We start from the raw sequence: 19,564 nt of genomic DNA on the forward strand, positions 1-19,564 counted from the left end.
TTGGCGTAACCAACATGCAAAGTTTCTATGGAAACATAACTCAAGTACAACAGCAAACCAAACCGAACAAATTAGTAATTTCGCTGCTGTTTCAAAACGACAGAGGAAAAGATGTCTCTTCCATTTTTACCTGGAAACAATTTTACAGATCCAACTGTAAGTAATTTTTGCTTTTTAATATTAATATAATGATATATCATATGGAAATTAGATTTTCTTGTTGACCATTGTACTGTTGTACTGGGATGAGCCCAGTAAGGCCTATTATTGTACCCGACATTTGATATGATTATCGAGCGTGCAATTAAGAAATTCAAGCAATATTTTTTCCTAGGTAAAGTAAAAATGTATTTCATACAGAAAGCAAGTAATATTTTGCCAGTCATATAGTAATTGTTCAAGTCTTTTAGATGTAGGCCTAGTGTTTTTGCCTAGGCGCCTGTCAACGGCATTCAGGCTTGCCAAAAGGGAGTTTTGTCTTTCAAGTGATGTTATTTTGCATTTAAACATAAATTATCATTCAGATATAAAGAGAGAGTCATGCACCATTGAAACTTAATTTTTTATGTTCTTTTATTAAGAAAACCAAATTCCACCGTTCGCAAACACTGCACTGGAATAATGGCTATTCATTGCCCCAGCTACCAACCACCGGCATTGGAGGGGAACCTCTGCCAGTAAATCAGCTGTCACAAGCAGAGCTTGACGAGCTTGCCAATTTCAAGCCATCATTAACATATGGCCAGGCAATCCAAGCCCCACCTGAAGACTTTATTCCTGCTAGTGTTGGTTTTGATAAAAAGGTGTTGCTGTTCAATGCATATTTTAAACAGACAGTGCACGAGTCTCCCAATGAGCATTTTAGGATAAGACATGTCAATATTTATTACTACCTTGAAGATGATTCCATTTCAGTGGTAGAGCCTGTGGTTGAGAATAGGTGAGAACTAAACATCTGTTATTCTTCTTGTTATGTCTTGTGCCGAATGGTTATGAACTGTTGTTCCAACAAGCATATTTTACTCTTATTGTAGATGATATTATGTAATGTGTAAAAAAAGAAATGCAGGATGTGCTGCTTACCAGATTCTGTGAATTTTGCATTGATTAAAATGCAAATAATAGTCACATCCTGCATTTCTTACAAACAAAGATAAAACAGGACAACAAGGATCCAAAGTAGTCAAACAGAGTTTTAAATTTGATAAATAATATTATTTTCCCCACATACAGGGCTTTGTCAGAGTAAATGAAATGAATGGGTAAAGCCCTCCAAAATGACTGGACATTTGCACTGGTCATTAATGCACATTGCTCACTCTGTTAAGTGTGCAGACATTTTTAGCATTTTCTGTTAAGTTTTTTTTGAGTTGCTAAGATACTTGATAGTACAACTGTAAATATTCTTGGGCATGTTGCTTTGGACTGTGGTCCAGGTTGGCCTGATTTCCAATTCCCTTTTAGTTCTTTCAACCTTATTAAAGTCAAAAGTCATTCTCTGGATAAGTTAGACATTCACTTAGACAGACCAATTCCTCATTCCTCTTAAAAGTTCAACTAAACAGACCAATCTGTACTTATAAGTTGTATCAGATAAGCAAACTTAGAGTCTTAGATACAGGAACTGGGGGGAGCACAGGCTGAGGTGCCCCTTTTTTACCTATTTGTGCCACCCCATTTTTTAAATACCTCTATATTTGGAGTTGTAACTTAATTGTTTCTGAACTTAAAAGAGGTTGGATTAAATGACTAGGGGTTAGAAAATTCTCTAGAATTTGATAAGCAAGGACTTTAGTTAATAAGGGCTATTGTGAAATTTTCAAGACAAAACTTGACATCATAAATCTCATTTGTCATTTAAATATATAGCTACTTACACAATTTAGATGAAACAGTATGGAAACTAGGCCAGATTTCTAAAAAAAATTGTAAGCAGGGAGTGGAAGTTTCTTAGAAAAATAACAAGCTGGGTCACAGACATTTGTTTCAAACTTTGTAATATACACAAAAATACTCAATTATTGTTTTGAAGAATAATAAATTGCTAAAATGATTTAAAGATTAATCTTATTTGGTAAAAGATATTCATATAATGAATTATTTCAACATGCTAAATCATTTTTATCAGTGGAATTCCACAAGGAAAACTTATCAAAAGACAGAGATTGCCAAAGAATGACTTAGGAGACCATTGGCACTGGAAAGACCTTAACATTGGAATAAATGTATCATTCTATGGGAAGACATTTTTCATCTTTGACTGCAACCTATGGACAAAGGTTTGTTTGCAGAAATTTTATCCATTTTGTGGTATTTAATCTGCCTTCTTGGTAATGTACTTGCTTCCTCTCCCATTCTTTCTTCTGCACCCCATATGTCACAACATTTGTTATTACCCCCAGAATACACAACAATGGTCTTTCAGTCTACCACTGTTTACACCTTATTCAATTGCTTAATCAATGACTGTTTGTTCTTTGTTTACATTTTATCTATACGTTGAACATGGATTTGAAGCAGCATGGTAGTCATTAAATGGAAATTTTTGTAAACACATATCTTAATCTGTGATGAGTTCCCATTCAGTCTCAATGAAATTAAGGGCTTTTTTCTATTTTCCAAAGATACTGTTTGCTTTAATTACAGTATTAAGAAATTGACAGATAATTTCACTAAAAAATCTTTTTGCATTATTCAAATGCAAACCATTCCATTTCAATCAACATTTACATTAACTATCACAAAATCAGATGCCAAAAATTTTCATGGAATAAATTTTGGTTATATTGTTTAAATTTTGGTGTGAATTTCTGTGAAAACTTGAACAATTTTGGAAGAAAGAAAATATTTCAGTGAGTAGAGAAAAAGGAAAAATCAAATATTTTAATGTCAGCCCAATAAATTGAACTGAAGAGTAGGCAAAAACATTAAAAACTCTATTTTAGAGGACATCCTATTTATTTTATGTTTGTAAGCCATTAAGGAAAATTTTTTTTCTTGAAGCTCCTGAGCTATCGTCTTAGTTTATGCTCCCCTTGATTGATGCTCCCTGTGGTATCATTTTTGTGGTGTATGTAAAGAAGCATGTAGTTAAATGTATCTCAGTAGTTTCTCAGTAACTTTCTGGAATGTATAAAAAATTCATCTTTTGTTTCCCTATTTGTAGGAATTCATGGCAAGTGAAGGAATTGTCCTTAACCAACCAGAGGAATGCCCAGGTGACCCTTACACAGAGTCCAGAAAACAGCCAATCAGGTCTTACAAGACACCCTCTACCTTTGACAAGCTACGTCAGTTCATTGAGCTTGACAGACAAGTCTTGCGATTTTATTGTTTATGGGATGATCGTGATAGCATGTTTGGTGAACTAAGACCAGTTGTGAGTAATTTTCTTCAATCATATTCTGCTCCTGTTGTCAAATAGCATAATAACAATAACTGTAAGAATGCTCATTAATGTTCATATATGTTACAAATTTCTCCCTACTTGACGTAAAATTTGTTTGGTTTGTAAAAAGGTGGAAATCTTCCAACAAATACCACCTCCCTCTTTTTGCAGCTTTAAGATGAAAATGGGACAAAAAGGGTCACAGGGAGAAGCTGGTCAGTTAGGCCAGCACTTCTTTGTCTCTGCAATGCAGTTGTGAGCATCATGCTTAGACACATTCCTCAGCCAAACTTGTCATTTCTTATTCTGCAATAAAGGTTATTACTCCTTTGGAAAATTTGTTGACAAACTGACCTTTATTCGACCAACCTAAAAAAACAGTGGGGCAATACACCCCCTTCAGTTACAAAATCATTAGAAGTTTATTTTATACTTTCCTTTTTTTAACAGCAAAGTTTATTTTACACTGCTCTGGGTGATAATTTGTTAATGAGGCTCTCTTTTTGTCACGAATTTGAAAGTGGGGGGCCAAAGCTAGCAAAAGTAGGGAGTGAAGGCTTTTCCTGGAAGTAGGGGGCATGGCAAATCCGCCCCCTGGCTGCGTGGGCGCTGCAAATGACTGACTTTGCAATGCTAATTTATACATCGTCCAATTTTTCTCAAGTTGAGATAATGAAGCATTTAGCTTCGCTTTCTCCTTTTCCATTATGTTTTATCTTTATATCTCAAGTGCTCTGAGAGAGGCCTTTTTAAGAACACTTTTTGACGTTTTGATATATTTTCGAATTATTCGTTCAAGCGCCCAAACAATTGGTTCTATCGACACGCATAGCTGAGAAAAATTAAACTTGCGGCCAAAAATAGATCATGAATAGATCAAATCGTCACTTTGCCTTTGCAAAGGGCATACAAAACAGTCCAAAACAGTCTCCAGCGGCAGAAGCCATGCTTTCCGAGCCCGCCCCAAAGAAGATACATAGTATCTGGTTAGCGAGATACAATGCCACTGTGACTGCAACAGAGGAGACAAAGTGTACTAAACAATTTAGCCTACGCCGTAGTAGGCTATGAACAATTAGGCTGTCAATTGCAAATCAAACCTTTCAATCGTTCCAAAATTATCAACAAAGTATTTACGGGAGGTCTGTCGAAAATGAATCTGTGCAATGAATGGAAAGCAACATAAGTCATAATGTATGCTTATCTTAGTTCGGATTAGGATCCAAAAGATTACTTTGACATAAGGGAGAATTAAATATAGAAAAACCAGATACGTCTATTCCAACAAACGCAACAAACAAGCTTGAGCCATGCGTTATTCTTAAATTAATTTTTTAATTTCAGTGATTTTGAGCCTTAACTATTATTATAGATGATATTTCATTTTTTTGAAAATAAGTGTTTAGCCCCAGGAGCACTGGGATTTTTCTAACCAATCTAGTCAAGGCTGTGCCTTCATGAAACTCACCAATTTCAGATTCTAAAGATACAATAGCCTCAATCAACCTCTTGAACTATTTCCTCTGGTTACTTTGAAAAAACATCAAAACTGGCCAAATGTTAGATCAACCTTCTTTCCATTCATTTAGACTGAGATGTCTTGAAGGCTAGAGGCCTCTTGAGCTCATTTCTCTCGTCCAGAATACCAACTAAAAAGTGATATAAGATTTTAAAAGTGATATTGATATAAGACAATTTTTTTGTAGCTGTCTCTTTATGTCGGTGCCCTTTCTTTTTGAGCTTAAGATGGCTTCCTCCTAACTTTTTGAATTTTCTAGTTGATTTTTCCTAGAATCAAAATGGTCCGTTTTGGACTAAAAATTTTCTCAGCTATCACACTTTTTTATTAAACTTAGCTCCGCATTTAGGAATCTTTCATAGTTTGCCACCTTCGCCTTAAATAAGGTATTTTTGAAAAAAGTATTGAGCACCAAACTTATAACTCGTGTTTCTTTATTCTGTGGATGGACTTTATGCTATCTATTTTACAATGCCTTGCTTTTCATTGCTTACACTCAAGTCAGCATTTCCTTGTTCAAATTTTACTTTGTATGATATAAGTGTGTTCGTTTCCTTTTCTTACTACAAATATATTTTCTGCATCAATTTGCATTGTTACAGCTCGTTGTTTTCTTTCAGATTTTCTATTGTTGCTTTTCTTCTGTTTGTGTCCCTCTTGCTATAAGTGACAACATCGATGATTGTTTCGTAAAACTCAAATAGATAATTTTATATATTATATCCCACCCCATCTGAGTCACTAAATTTGGTTTTATGCCCTATATATATGAATATTTTTATGAAAATCTTCCTCGCAATATCCTTCGTCCCTATATAGTACTAACTTCATGACCGCACCGTTATTTCACTAGTACTGTTGATCATCTTCTGTGCCACAACATCCTCCATAATTACTTCTTACTTCATAAAACTGGTGTTATTTGATGCTTTATCTCTTTTAGATTCTTCACTATTACCTTGTCGATGACACTATGGAGATCCGTGAAGTTCATGAACCAAATGATGGCAGAGACCCCTTCCCTGTTTTAATACGTCGACAGAAGATGCCAAAAGAGAGGGATAATATCAAATGTATGTGCAATTAATTCATTAATTTGTTGAAAGCTCTATCGAAACTGAAACATGTTTATGAGCGTAATGGTAGAACTCTGTTTTCATTGACATGTTGATCCAAAATTGACATTTTCTAATTTAGAGTAGTTCTTCAATACTGTTGTCTGCTACAACTGTTGGTACACGCCTTGGTGCATGATTTCCTGGAATTCCTCTTCATACTGGGAATGCAACCATTAACATGTTTCCGAAAGAGAAATAGCGATTGCATAAGAATATAATTGTCAGTCTGCGTTAAATGATTGGGGCAAAATTTCATCGTATCATTCTAACATTTATCGTGAAAATATTACTCACAATTAGATATCTGTGGGGCAGGACGCTCTAAAGAAATAGCGAGAGACCAAATTCGAACCATTTTCATCGTTGCCATACCTGTTGTCAGTCCCTAACGATTCAATTCGCTTCAATTCAGTCACATTTGTATGCTATTTGTCAACAAATGTCTGATTATATTAAAACAGTTTGAATATTAAGATTACAAGACATAGAATAGCTGTTAGACGTTGTTTTATTATCATTTCATAATTTTTATTTTTTGACAGCATTACCTTAAGTGTTTTAGTAAAATTTGTTCAATGATATTTTTTAAAAAGACTTTGAAAAAAGCAAACATTTAAAAATATTATTAAAGCTTTTTCTTCTGACACTATTCAGAGTTTAAAAACGTCAGAATCAACGTTGAAAAGATAAAGGTGGAAAACATATACCCAGTCGGGGATATGTTAAAAAATGTTTGTTTTTGTCAAAGCAATTTTAATTTTTTGTACCGCCAGAAAATTGTTCTGATGGTATGTTTTGATGAAAAAAATTTATCAAGAACAATATAATTCTCATAACCAGTGAAAAGCCTTTTTTCTATTTGGTTAAGTTTAATATTTTGCTAGCTTTTGATTTTTTAGTAATGTGGAAAAATTATTTTTTTTATATATTTTCGGAACTTAGAGATTCAATTCTATAGTTGTGCATTTATATCCGCTCAACGCTTCTTGGATTTGTTTTCTGCATTCAAAATACGTATGATTTAAAATGTTGGGCAGCTTTTTAAACATTTCAGAAAATGTGTAGTCTCAATGATTGAAATGCAGGTTTGATTTAGATAAGAAGCACATATGATATCCTGCTCATTGTTAACAAAACCAAGTTTTGCTACATTTTGAAAAAATATTCAGTATTTATATTTATTTTTTGCTATATTTACTTTGGAAAGCATGTAGAGGCCAATTTTTCAAAATCTAGGACCTCAAATGGTCGCCTATGTAGGTCAGTTGAAGATTTTCAGTCTTTTTCCAACCCGTCCTACATCTTAAAATGGCAGTTGGGCTTTGTCTTTAATTAAATATTTTTTGACTTGTCACTTGTTAGTGCTTTCCTATTGTTTTGAGTGAAAACATCGAAATTTCTCTTGACTCCTTGCCGGAATTTGGGTATACCACTTTATTAAACCAAAATATATTAACCTTTTGTAGTGCAAAATTTCAAAAAAAGGAAAGATTCTAACCATATCAGCATAAAGTTTGCTGTCAGATAACAGCATTAAATTGAATATAGCATGCTGTTAAATTGTTCCATGTTTATTGCTGCTTTGGTAACAATATCTTTTTTAATTTAGCCTCGTTTCCTGTCGCTGTCATGGAAATATCAGAGGAAGAAGTCGATGGATGGTACACTCCAGCAGATTTTCGTATTGGGCAAACACTATTTGTTATGGGCCGGCGTTTTCTTCTTTATGATTGCGATGAATTCACCCAGTCGTTCTATCAAGCAAATTTTGGCATGACTGACTTCACCCCATACGATGTTAAAGGTGAAATAAAGGAAAGAGCACCAAAAGTGAGTGACCGCTTTAATATGTAGCAGTAGCAGTTGGCTTTAAGTATCATTCGTTTAGAACGAACTTGAATACAAGTCATCATTGGTTTAACAAAGCAAGAAATATCTTGAGCATCTTCCAAGTTTATGCCTTCTAATTTGAAATTGTGGATCAGAAATTGTAAGTTTGCTAACATAATTTTTGCTTCAACCTAAAATCCTTGCAAAAGACAGCTGGAACACAGCAATATTCACGTTCAAAATTTGCCAATCCCAGATATTAACTACTTTTCCAAGTCAACAATGCTGTTGCTATACTATGCGCTTCTACCTCCCTCCCGTACAATGCTTCCAACCCAAGTTAGATGGTCACTGACAAACATGTAATTTTTATTATAATCAACATTGTATTGGGGAAAGGGAAAAAACTTTGAAAACTTTGATTTTTGTGGAAATGATCCAACAATTTTGGAAGAGCTGCTAGAAAACCAGGCTTTGCAAGGTTTTTTACCACTATGTATTGCAAGCTTTTCCTAAAGCTTTGTAAGTACTCGAATTGGCAATTATTGTCACAGAATGCCTGAAATCTCAAAGGCAGTGTAGGCTCGGATCAACAGCCTGTAATTTTCTCTAGCAACAGCACTAGTTTCAAGATCGAATATTATAAGTTGTGTATCTTGTATTAACCATGAAATATCTCCTACCTTGAACCTTTGAATGTTTTTTGTCTATTTTACTTCCAATTTATGCAGATAACTGAAATCACGAATAGCTTTGATTGTACCCAAAACATCTACACTTTGTAGTTGCACTTTAAAGTCACATTTCTATAGGATTTGATAAAGCATGCTCAATAAAGCTTTTAATCTTGTATTTACCATATGAAAGTAACTGCTACCTTAAGCCTTAAAATTTGAGTGTTTTTTGTCTAATTCTATTCAAATTTGCCCAGATAACTGCGATCACGAAGACCATCTGCGCTTTGTAGTTTGCACTTTTTAAGTCACATTTCTATAGGATTTAAGAAAGCAATCTGAATACAAAATATCTTTTTTTGATTAGATACTTCCACCTTATAATGGTTTTGGCTCAATGGAAGATTCACTACAATCATGCCTTTCGCTAGTACCACAGGCACCCAAAAAGGATTTTATCAAAATGCTCGAGAATGACAACAAAGTTCTTCGATATGAAGGGAGACTGGTAAGTTAGATTTTTATTTGTTTTATCTATTTATTTATTTTATTCATTAATTTACTCTCATTTAAAGACAATTTCCTATCAGCTATTTAACAAATTAAGGTTACAGTAAACGTCTTTAACACGATATTTCGTTTTCTCTCACTGAAAGCAAAACTATTAACGGAATCAGATTAAACTATACACCATTCGATGCAGAAGAATGTCATGATTCCAACCATATCAAAATAATTGGCAAAGATTGTAAAATGATACTTTCAAGGCAAATTTATTGCTTAAATGAGTGTACCACCTTCAAAAGCTATTTTGTACCCTTGCGTTTGAAGTAACAAAATCTGACTTACATCAGCAGAAAGCGAAGATCCTTAGCTACCAAATTGTGTCTCAGATTTTTCAAATTCCTCCTCCACTTGAAACTATACCATGTCAAAAATTGGCAAACAATTTTTCTTCCCTCTCATCGCTGTATTTGGCTATAAAAGACGGACCAGAGCAAATACAAAAATTTTGAGACACCCTTTGCTTACCCGACATCTGTCCTGGCAATGTGCAAAGTTTTGACCCATTCGATGGGTTCCTTGGGTACAAAATAGCTTTTTCGTACCTGTATGTAGAGGAATTGTAAGTACGGAGAAAACAGGATTTACTGATCGCACAAGGTACACTCTTAAACCACAGTGTAATCCGGGTCAAGTCACTTGAAGCTTTAAAAGCAATGTGGATTGGTTAACGAGAACAATAGCTGGAACAATAGCCTAAACACAATTCCAGTGCTCCGCCATATTTTTTACAGTGCGATAAATGAGCATAGGCGTCAAATCTTGATTGGCTGCGAAAGGAATCGCCAAAGCGGCAATCCCCATCGATTTGAACCAATCAAATTGCGAGAAATGACAAATTTTAGAATTTTGACCACCCCTTCTTCAAAAAGGTCCTGATGCTAAGATTCTTGGAGAAATTTGCTTTAATTTTGCAGAAGTGTCGAGGAGGCTTGTGGGCACATTTCCAGTGTTGGCTTTTTCGCGATCTTGTTTTTAAGAAAAGTTATGGCCATTAAAACATTAACATGATATTTTAAACATACCTCTGTCTTTTTACAACAATCATTCAAACTAAAATGATCTTAAAACGCAATCTAAAAATATTATTTAGCTATCACTGCAAAATAATTCCTTACGAAATATGCTAGTAAGGGTTCACTTTATTAAAAAGTCATTTTCCAGCCTACTTTGATGTTCAGCTTCACGAAACTCAAAGAAGTGTTATCGGATGCATTTACGAGTTTTAAATCAATAATATAAACTTTAAAATTGAAGCCAACAAAATTCAATTTGGAAATACAATACTTACATATTTAATCGCAGATAATTCCATAATAACATTTTATATTTACATCATGTCGGCTTCAACACAACTGATTATTCGACGAATGTCACGTCAGGTGCATGTGTTCATGTTCTGGCGGGAAAAAATTTACTGGAGGCGCCTTCGTAACAATCGTTAAAGAAGTTTGAGACCCTTCATTTTGCACGTAACGTCGCAAGAGTAGGTTGTTTTACGAAAAGCAACTTCCGTATTTCCAAGATACATTTTCAAGACTAGTAAAAACAATTCCAGAGGCGTACAGAGTACGGGAGCATGAATAATCTCGGGGTGTGGCTCACCCACTGAGAAACTCTCCAAATTTCTGGACCACTTCTTAAAACCAATTGTTAAGACTATACCCTCATACGTCAAAGACACCAATCATTTTCTCCAAATTATATTTAGATGTGAATCTATTTTTATGCTACTGGACTACCTCTACCAGCCACACACCTACAACAAATGTTTGAGTTTATATCAAAAGGAAATTATTTCTCCTTCAATGGACAGCCATATTTACAGACACATGGCACTGCCATGGGTACCCCTTTTGCCCCAAACTTTGCAAACATCTTAATGTCTGTTATTGAACAAAATATCCTCTCCACAGCCCCCGAGGGGAAGAAACCTCTACTCTGGAAACGATTTATCGATGATCTATTCATGATAAGCAATATGATGAAGCTTCCCTCACATAATTCCATGCTGATACCAATAATGTGCACAACACGATTAAATTTGAAGCACAACAAGCTAGAGCAAAAATAATTTCCTTGACACCACAATTTATCTTTACAATAAAAGTGGACTCCTGGAAAGCCCCCTAGTCGTGAAGCCCACTGATATATGCACCTTTTTACATGCTAAATCCTTCCACCCACCTTCGTGTAAAAAAAGTGTTATTTACAGCCAAGCACTTTGCTTCAGACGTTTGATCACCGACAACAATGAACTTCACAAACTCCTCAAAACACTTTGAAAAAATCTAATCATAAGAGGTTATGAATCTCAGGACATCACCACCGAATTAAGTAAACTGACATATGTCACCCAAAATGAGCTCCTCTTCCCAGGAAACCCCACCAACAATAAAACCACCTCTCAGGGCACCCAGACAGGGGGCCAGCACTACCTCAACTTCGAACCCCCTCCACCAAAACCACAAGTCCTACCTTTTGTTGTCCCATTCGATGGTGGTCGACTTTTTATGCAAACGTACTTTGGATAGGAGGTCAATTGATGATTGTAATAAATTTTATTTCTGTGCGAAGATTATATGCTTTTTGAAAGTTTTCAAGTTTTTGAAAGTTTTCAAGTTTAGCTTCACCTTCAAATTGAGCAAAATTAAGGTCAATTGCAAAGTTTCCCAATCTTTGCTATTGTTAATTAATATTAAAAAGACAAAATGTTGGTCAGCAAATTCTGCAAAACCTTGTAGAAAACATATTTTGTTATGAAAATGACTTTGAAAAAATGAAACATTTTGAACATACAGCTTTGTTGTCTGAAACTCCTCAGAGTATAAAATGTCAAAAAATGGTCCAAAATAACAAGATAGAAAATTCGGTTCACAAATGGGTATTCGTTCTCCATCTTGTTCTTTCAGACCCTAATTCTGACATTCTACACTCTGAAGAGGTTAAGAAGTTTATAGTATAGTTAAATTGTTTGCTTTTTTCAAAGCAATTTTCAAATTTGGTAGCGCCAAAAAATTGTTCATATTTTGTTTTATTGACAGCAGTAAATGTGGTAGCAGTCAAAGCCTACTTTCACTACAATACAATATTATGATTCGGTCTTCTGTACCAGTGTTTTACAACCACTGTGCTACGGCACATTAGTGTGCCATGACATATTGTTTGGAGTGCCGTTGAAAAATCTCAAATTTCACCAAATTGGTTTATAAAACAGACCCAGGTTTCACATTGAGTAAATGAAAATTTTCGATTTCATTTAAAAATACTTTTTCATTTTGTTTAATATAATTTTTACTTGTGTTTCCTTGATTCCTTATGTTAATTTGATCCCTTAAGTTAATTTAAGATAAGCATCGGCTGAGATCAAGTGCCAATGTTTAGTAAGGACGGAATCTATATTTATAGTTTTGATGTCGAATGGGACAACAAAAGGTAGGACTTGTGGTTTTGGTGGAGGGGGTTCGAAGTTGAGGTAGTGCTGGCCCCCTGTCTGGGTGCCCTGAGAGGTGGTTTTATTGTTGGTGGGGTTTCCTGGGAAGAGGAGCTCATTTTGGGTGACACATGTCAGTTTACTTAATTCGGTGGTGATGTCCTGAGATTCATAACCTCTTATGATTAGATTTTTTCAAAGTGTTTTGAGGAGTTTGTGAAGTTCATTGTTGTCGGTGATCAAACGTCTGAAGCAAAGTGCTTGTCTGTAAATAACACTTTTTTTACACGAAGGTGGGTGGAAGGATTTAGCATGTAAAAAGGTGCATATATCAGTGGGCTTCACGACTAGGGGGCTTTCCAGGAGTCCACTTTTATTGTAAAGATAAATTGTGGTGTCAAGGAAATTATTTTTGCTCTAGCTTGTTGTGCTTCAAATTTAATCGTGTTGTGCACATTATTGGTATCAGCATGGAATTATGTGAGGGAAGCTTCATCATATTGCTTATCATGAATAGATCATCGATAAATCGTTTCCAGAGTAGAGGTTTCTTCCCCTCGGGGGCTGTGGAGAGGATATTTTGTTCAATAACAGACATTAAGATGTTTGCAAAGTTTGGGGCAAAAGGGGTACCCATGGCAGTGCCATGTGTCTGTAAATATGGCTGTCCATTGAAGGAGAAATAATTTCCTTTTGATATAAACTCAAACATTTGTTGTAGGTGTGTGGCTGGTAGAAGTAGTCCAGTAGCATAAAAATAGATTCACATCTAAATATAATTTGGAGAAAATGATTGGTGTCTTTGACGTATGAGGGTATAGTCTTAACAATTGGTTTTAAGAAGTGGTCCAGAAATTTGGAGAGTTTCTCAGTGGGTGAGCCACACCCCGAGATTATTCATGCTCCCGTACTCTGTACGCCTCTGGAATTGTTTTTACTAGTCTTGAAAATGTATCTTGGAAATACGGAAGTTGCTTTTCGTAAAACAACCTACTCTTGCGACGTTACGTGAAAAATGAAGGGTCTCAAACTTCTTTAACGATTGTTACGAAGGCGCCTCCAGTAAATTTTTTCCCGCCAGAACATGAACACATGCACCTGACGTGACATTCGTCGAATAATCAGTTGTGTTGAAGCCGACATGATGTAAATATAAAATGTTATTATGGAATTATCTGCGATTAAATATGTAAGTATTGTATTTCCAAATTGAATTTTGTTGGCTTCAATTTTAAAGTTTATATTATTGATTTAAAACTCGTAAATGCATCCGATAACACTTCTTTGAGTTTCGTGAAGCTGAACATCAAAGTAGGCTGGAAAATGACTTTTTAATAAAGTGAACCCTTACTAGCATATTTCGTAAGGAATTATTTTGGAGTGATAGCTAAATAATATTTTTAGATTGCGTTTTAAGATCATTTTAGTTTGAATGATTGTTGTAAAAAGACAGAGGTATGTTTAAAATATCATGTTAATGTTTTAATGGCCATAACTTTTCTTAAAAACAAGATCGCGAAAAAGCCAACACTGGAAATGTGCCCACAAGCCTCCTCGACACTTCTGCAAAATTAAAGCAAATTTCTCCAAGAATCTTAGCATCAGGACCTTTTTGAAGAAGGGGTGGTCAAAATTCTAAAATTTGTCATTTCTCGCAATTTGATTGGTTCAAATCGATGGGGATTGCCGCTTTGGCGATTCCTTTCGCAGCCAATCAAGATTTGACGCCTATGCTCGATAAATGTTGTTTGTTTCAAATTTGGTACCATTGTGTGCCTTGAAAGTTCGGCTACTTAAGCGTAAAAAATCTAAAAATTTATGCTTTCATCCAGAAAACGTTTACCGTAACCTTAACTAAAAAAATAACTAAAGCTGCTCTTCCAAGAACTCCTTTAATCCAAGAACTCCAAGAACTCCTGTTTGCGTCGCTCTACCTCAAGAACTCCTCTAATCTTACTTTAAAGGATCTCAATGAGGCAGAGTCTCGTATTTGTTTTGGGATCTCGTCCCAGGTACTTGCTCCCTGGTATCCAAAATACTTTTTGCTGTATTCAAGACGAAGCTGAGGAATTTCGAAATCATCAATTTTTCTTGTGTTATATTTCGAAATACTCGACCTAGGAGTGAATTTACTTTTGAGGTTCTCTGGGCAGAGTCTATTGTTTACTTTGTATGGAGTAATCAGCTTGTCATATTTTATTAGATTTTGTACATTGAGCCAATCACATAACTAGCCATCTTTATGCTTTGCAAATTCAATTAGTCTGCGTGTCCTGTTTTGCAACCTCTGTAGGGATTCTATTTTAGAGTTTGACAGACTTCCCCAAATGACGCTGCAATATCTCAGATGGCTTTCAATTAATGCTCGACAAACAGTTGTCAATTGTTTCTGGGAAATGATGTTTTTGAGTTTAAATATTGCCCCTAAACCGTTTTTTATCCTTTGCTTACGGTTTTGAGTTGCTCTTCCCAATTCATGCTTTCGTCAATTAGGACACCTAGATATTTTGTTTTTTTAAGTCTGAACAATTCTTAAGTCTTTTGCTCTGTTCAGTTGTTTTGAGTGCCCTATCAACATAAATTCACTTTTTCAGCATTTAGGCTAAGTTTGTTTTGCCTCATCCAGGATGATACAAGATTGAGTTCGCCCTTTGTGTCGTTAAAAAGCTCGTTGATCTCTATGGAGGCATAAGAAATGCTTGTGTCATCTGCGTACATATTTGGTTTAGATTTTTTCAAACATTTTTCAAAATATTCATATAAGTGATGAAAAGTAAGGGACCCAAACACGACCCCTGTGGAATTCCGCACTGAATTAAACGCTTGTTTGACGATTTACCATCTACATAACAATACTGCTCTTTTACGGTAAGGTATGAAGTTAACCAACAGTGTGCAAAATCAGTGACTCCGTAGGCTAATAACTTCATTAACAGAACATCATGGTCGACAGTATCAAATGCTTTATTTAGATCTAAAAATACGCTTAAATTCATTTTTTGCTCATTGATGTTCCTGAACCAAGCCTCTGCCATGTTCAGTATCGATGTTTGCGTGTTATGTAGTTAACGGAAGGCGAATTGGTTGTTTGAAAGAAGACCAAAATCTTTCATATGAGAAAAAAGTTGATCATGGGCCACCTTTTCAAGCAATTTTGACAGTATCGAAACGACAAAGATTGTTCTATAGTTTGTTAACTCTGATTTTTGGCCTGCCTCAAAGATTGGTGACACTCCAAAGATCTGAAAAAATACCTGTGTCGAGGGATCTGTTAAATATTGTTGTCAAAGTCTACTTATAATATCGACAGCATATTATCGACAGCATCTTTTGATATTTTAATAGGTATTTTATCTGGACCTGGATATTTTGAGGTCTTCAGTTTGTTAATCTCTTGTTTAACATAAGATTCACAATATGTTTAAGCAAGAATTTCAGAGGACATTTGTCTTTCACCACATCTCTCCCGTAAGCCATTGGGTCGGCATCAGTAGGTGCCTCAATTTTGAATGCGAGCTTAGGCCCAATGGTTACAAAATGCTCGTTGAAGGCTTCAGCTATTTTATCTGGACGAACATACTTTCGACCGTTCAGTGTGACTAAATTTAAAGGGTCAGAAGTTTTACATTTGTTTAACACTTTATTTATCGTCTTCCACATCGCCTTTTGATTACCTGGGTTTTCTTCCATTAAATTGTGATAGTAATCTTGCACACTGTTTCGTAGCTCACTTGTTACCTTATTCCTTAATTTCTTGTACCTAGGCCATAAATTGTGATCTTTTTCAGATCTTTTCTTTGCCTGGTCACGCTCTCTCATTAATTTTTTATTAAGGGTAAAATTCAGGGTGTGTTGTTACTTGAAACGTTCCTGTGTGTTAATGGAGCATGCATCTCAAGAATCGAGCCGAAAAGCTCATTAAAAGAGCGCACCATGATGTTAGGGTCACCAGCGGAAGCTTCAAAAGCTAGGTCCCAATCTACTGATGCTAGATCCCTTAAGAAGAGGTCCTTTTGATAATTGGCTAAGCTTTAAGCTTCTATAAATTTTGTTCGTTTATTCAAGAACCTCTTAACATTAATCCTTCGTTGAATAAATGGAAGGTAATGGTCAGTCATACCTGTTTTTAGTACCTCCGCACTTAAAATATAACTTTGGCGGTTAGTTGCTATGTGATCGATCAATGTTTTTGTTACTCGAGTTGATCCATCCTCATTAACAACACTAGCAACTCTTGTGGGTTCTATTATTTGCTGCTCAAATTGGAAGTCGTTGTAAATTGATTTAAGTTGTTTCGTAGGGCCTTTGTTTGGCATTCTAAAGTAACAGTTGGTATCCCCCATCAGATAAATTTATTTCCCCTCTGCATCAAGCTTTGAAAGTAAGTTTGTGAGGGCTTCAGATTTATCCTTGTCATAATCTGATGTTGGGGGTCTGTACCAACAAAGAACTAAGAAGTTTTTTTGCGTGCAGAGGTGTAATCTCAACCCCAATTTTTCCTAATTTTGGGTCTTCAATGTGTCTAATCATTGTAATTATGACTTCACTGTTGCTAAAAGAAGTTGATAAACAACAGAAATTTGTAAAGCTATACGTTTGTAACTATGATGCTACTTATGTATGGTATGGGCTAATAAGTGTCAACCCATCAGAGTTAACGACAATTGTTGGAATGTGGCCGCTTTGTGGTGGTTACCTGTGTACCGCTGCAAAAGAAAATTTTTAGAACAAATTATTTGTCCGTTATTTGGTGGTGCCCGCCGTTGAAAGGTTTTTTCCCGAACCTGACCGTTCTTGTTTAAGGTGCTCACTCTTTCAAAGCGGGTTTTGTGACCATTGGTTGCGCCACTTGGGGGGGAGGGGGCTGAAGGGATTCTTCCTCCGCCCATTTTTCAGCCGGATCGATTTTGTATTTCATCCAAATTCGCTGAAAATATATTGGGAAAGGGAATACGTATTATTTGTGATGTGATTCTTTGATCTTGATGCTGCCTTTACGTTACCAAAAGTTGATCATTAATAATGTCTGTTTATATCATACTCAAAGCCAGTGAAACTTGAAAAGATATAAATTCTGTTTGAAAATTATTCCAAACATCAGCCTATTTTCCTCATTATCAAGTATCATAACTTGATACTTGCTCTTTTTGCATCTTTTTTAATTCGCCTTTTTCAGCGATCTGTCAGACAAGAAGATAAAGACAGAAGGTTCATCATTTCTTATCGATTAGCAGATGACATGATTACCGTTTACGAACCACCACAAAGAAACTCGGGGATACTTGGTGGGAAGTTTCTCGAGAGGACAAAAGTTAGGAAGCCAGGAACTTCAATTGATAAGCCAGAATTTTACACACCTGCAGATTTCAAAATTGGTGCCACGATTGAAATATACAAGCATAAGTTTGTCGTATATGATGCTGACCGTTATGTGCTTGAGTACTTGGAAAGTTTTCCCGAAATATACCCCCTGGATACTATCAACTCCATACGAGAAAAGCACGGTCTTGAAAAGATTTCAAAAAATGAAAATACACAAAACGAACAAGGAAGAGAACCAGACAGTTATTCCAAAACAGAGTATCAGTGGAGGTTGGTATTCCTCTCTTTCATTTCAACAAAATTTTTAACTTTTGACAATATCTTCGATGTTTTTTTCAACGTTAAAAACGTGATTTAAAGATGAAAGTAATGAAAACAACTTTCTGATCTGCAAGGTAAATAAATATAAGCGAATTTCATCAATAATATTAGAGGATGATACAAATCACTCTTTGGTGCTGTCACATTTAATAGCTTATGCTCCTCCCTTTCACAAAATTTTACTCTCCAAGACCTCACCTAAAAAATTTTTATTCTAAACAAAGTTCACTATGATGATTTATATATTTGATCTGCTGGTCATTTATCAGTTCTCTTTTAAGCATAGGTTCCAGATCTTTGAATTGCTGAGAGACTAAAGTTTTCCATACTCTATTGACCGATTAAAATTGAGGAATATTGCAACAAACGTGTCAACAAACTTGATTTAGGACTGATTCAAGAATTTTTTACCAACACCTGCAAAAGAAGCGTGTAAAACATACTGAAAAAAAACCTAAAATGTTTCTTGAAAATTGGTTATATGAATAAATTTTTGTTGCACTCAGTAAATTTTTTTTGCAAATGCTATTTATGAAGGCTTGAAATTGGAAATGGAAAATTAGTTTGAAATGTTAAAAACTTTTTAACCCACATAATTAACAAATATGAGCACACCTTTACAACAAATTAATGTTAAAATTTTTACGTTTTGACATTAATGATTTTGTGACTGACGTGAAGAAATGGTACATTATGTTAAAAGAAAATGCCGCCCTTCTCTCGTAAAATTACTACAATTGTACAATTACTTTTGTGTTTAGGTATCTCGTTCGATATTTAAGATAGATGTTTATTTTGAAGAGATAAACGAGAAGCTAATGTCTACTGCCTATCCAATACTATCACTTTGCAGAAGCTGGAGAAACTCATGAATGATGAAAGGGTGGGGGAAATTAAATATGGCCATTGATGAAAATTACTTTGCTGTATTAAAAAAATTATACTACACATTTTTCTTAAAATGGATGGCGAAGAATATGAAAATTACCAACATCTCTTCTCCCAAACTTTATCTGGCCTCTTTATGTCATAAAATTTAATTTGACCTTTCAATTCTAGGTTCAAAGGAGATGGCCCTGAGTACAAATGGAGAGTTTAAAAACACTTTCTAAAAATGTATAAATATTAACTTTGTATTATAGTTATTGCTACCATTTGGATTATTAACAAATGAAGCTTTCAGTGATATAAATTTCTGTCTACTACTGTCTGTTTTTTTATTGAAAGTCCTCCTTTATGCAAATAATATTAAATCAAAAGTAATTATTGTAGCTTATGCTGGAGATACCCATCAGGGGCAGACACTTGGTCAAATATTGGGGGGGGGGCAAGCCTATTGTTTTAATAAGATGACATCACATTTCCCATTGTTTTAGAACAAAAGACCATTGCCCT

General features: G+C 35.1%; 1 protein-coding gene across 1 annotated transcript; it reads left to right on the forward strand.

The window, feature by feature from the left end:
- The first annotated feature begins 10 nt into the window (after nucleotides 1-10).
- Nucleotides 11-19,351, forward strand: LOC135689628 (EF-hand domain-containing protein 1). The gene is made up of 9 exons (XM_065206923.2): nucleotides 11-156; nucleotides 582-940; nucleotides 2,129-2,279; nucleotides 3,167-3,379; nucleotides 5,851-5,980; nucleotides 7,635-7,855; nucleotides 8,897-9,037; nucleotides 17,703-18,118; nucleotides 19,229-19,351. The coding sequence occupies exons 1-9, from the start codon at nucleotides 112-114 to the stop codon at nucleotides 19,266-19,268; spliced, it is 1,716 nt and encodes a 571-aa protein (XP_065062995.2). The 5' UTR covers nucleotides 11-111; the 3' UTR covers nucleotides 19,269-19,351.
- Nucleotides 19,352-19,564: the final 213 nt, after the last annotated feature.

Source organism: Rhopilema esculentum, chromosome 5 (assembly GCF_057945365.1).
Source record: "Rhopilema esculentum isolate cy_ngs chromosome 5, ASM5794536v1, whole genome shotgun sequence".
In the NCBI taxonomy this organism is placed as follows: domain Eukaryota; kingdom Metazoa; phylum Cnidaria; class Scyphozoa; order Rhizostomeae; family Rhizostomatidae; genus Rhopilema; species Rhopilema esculentum.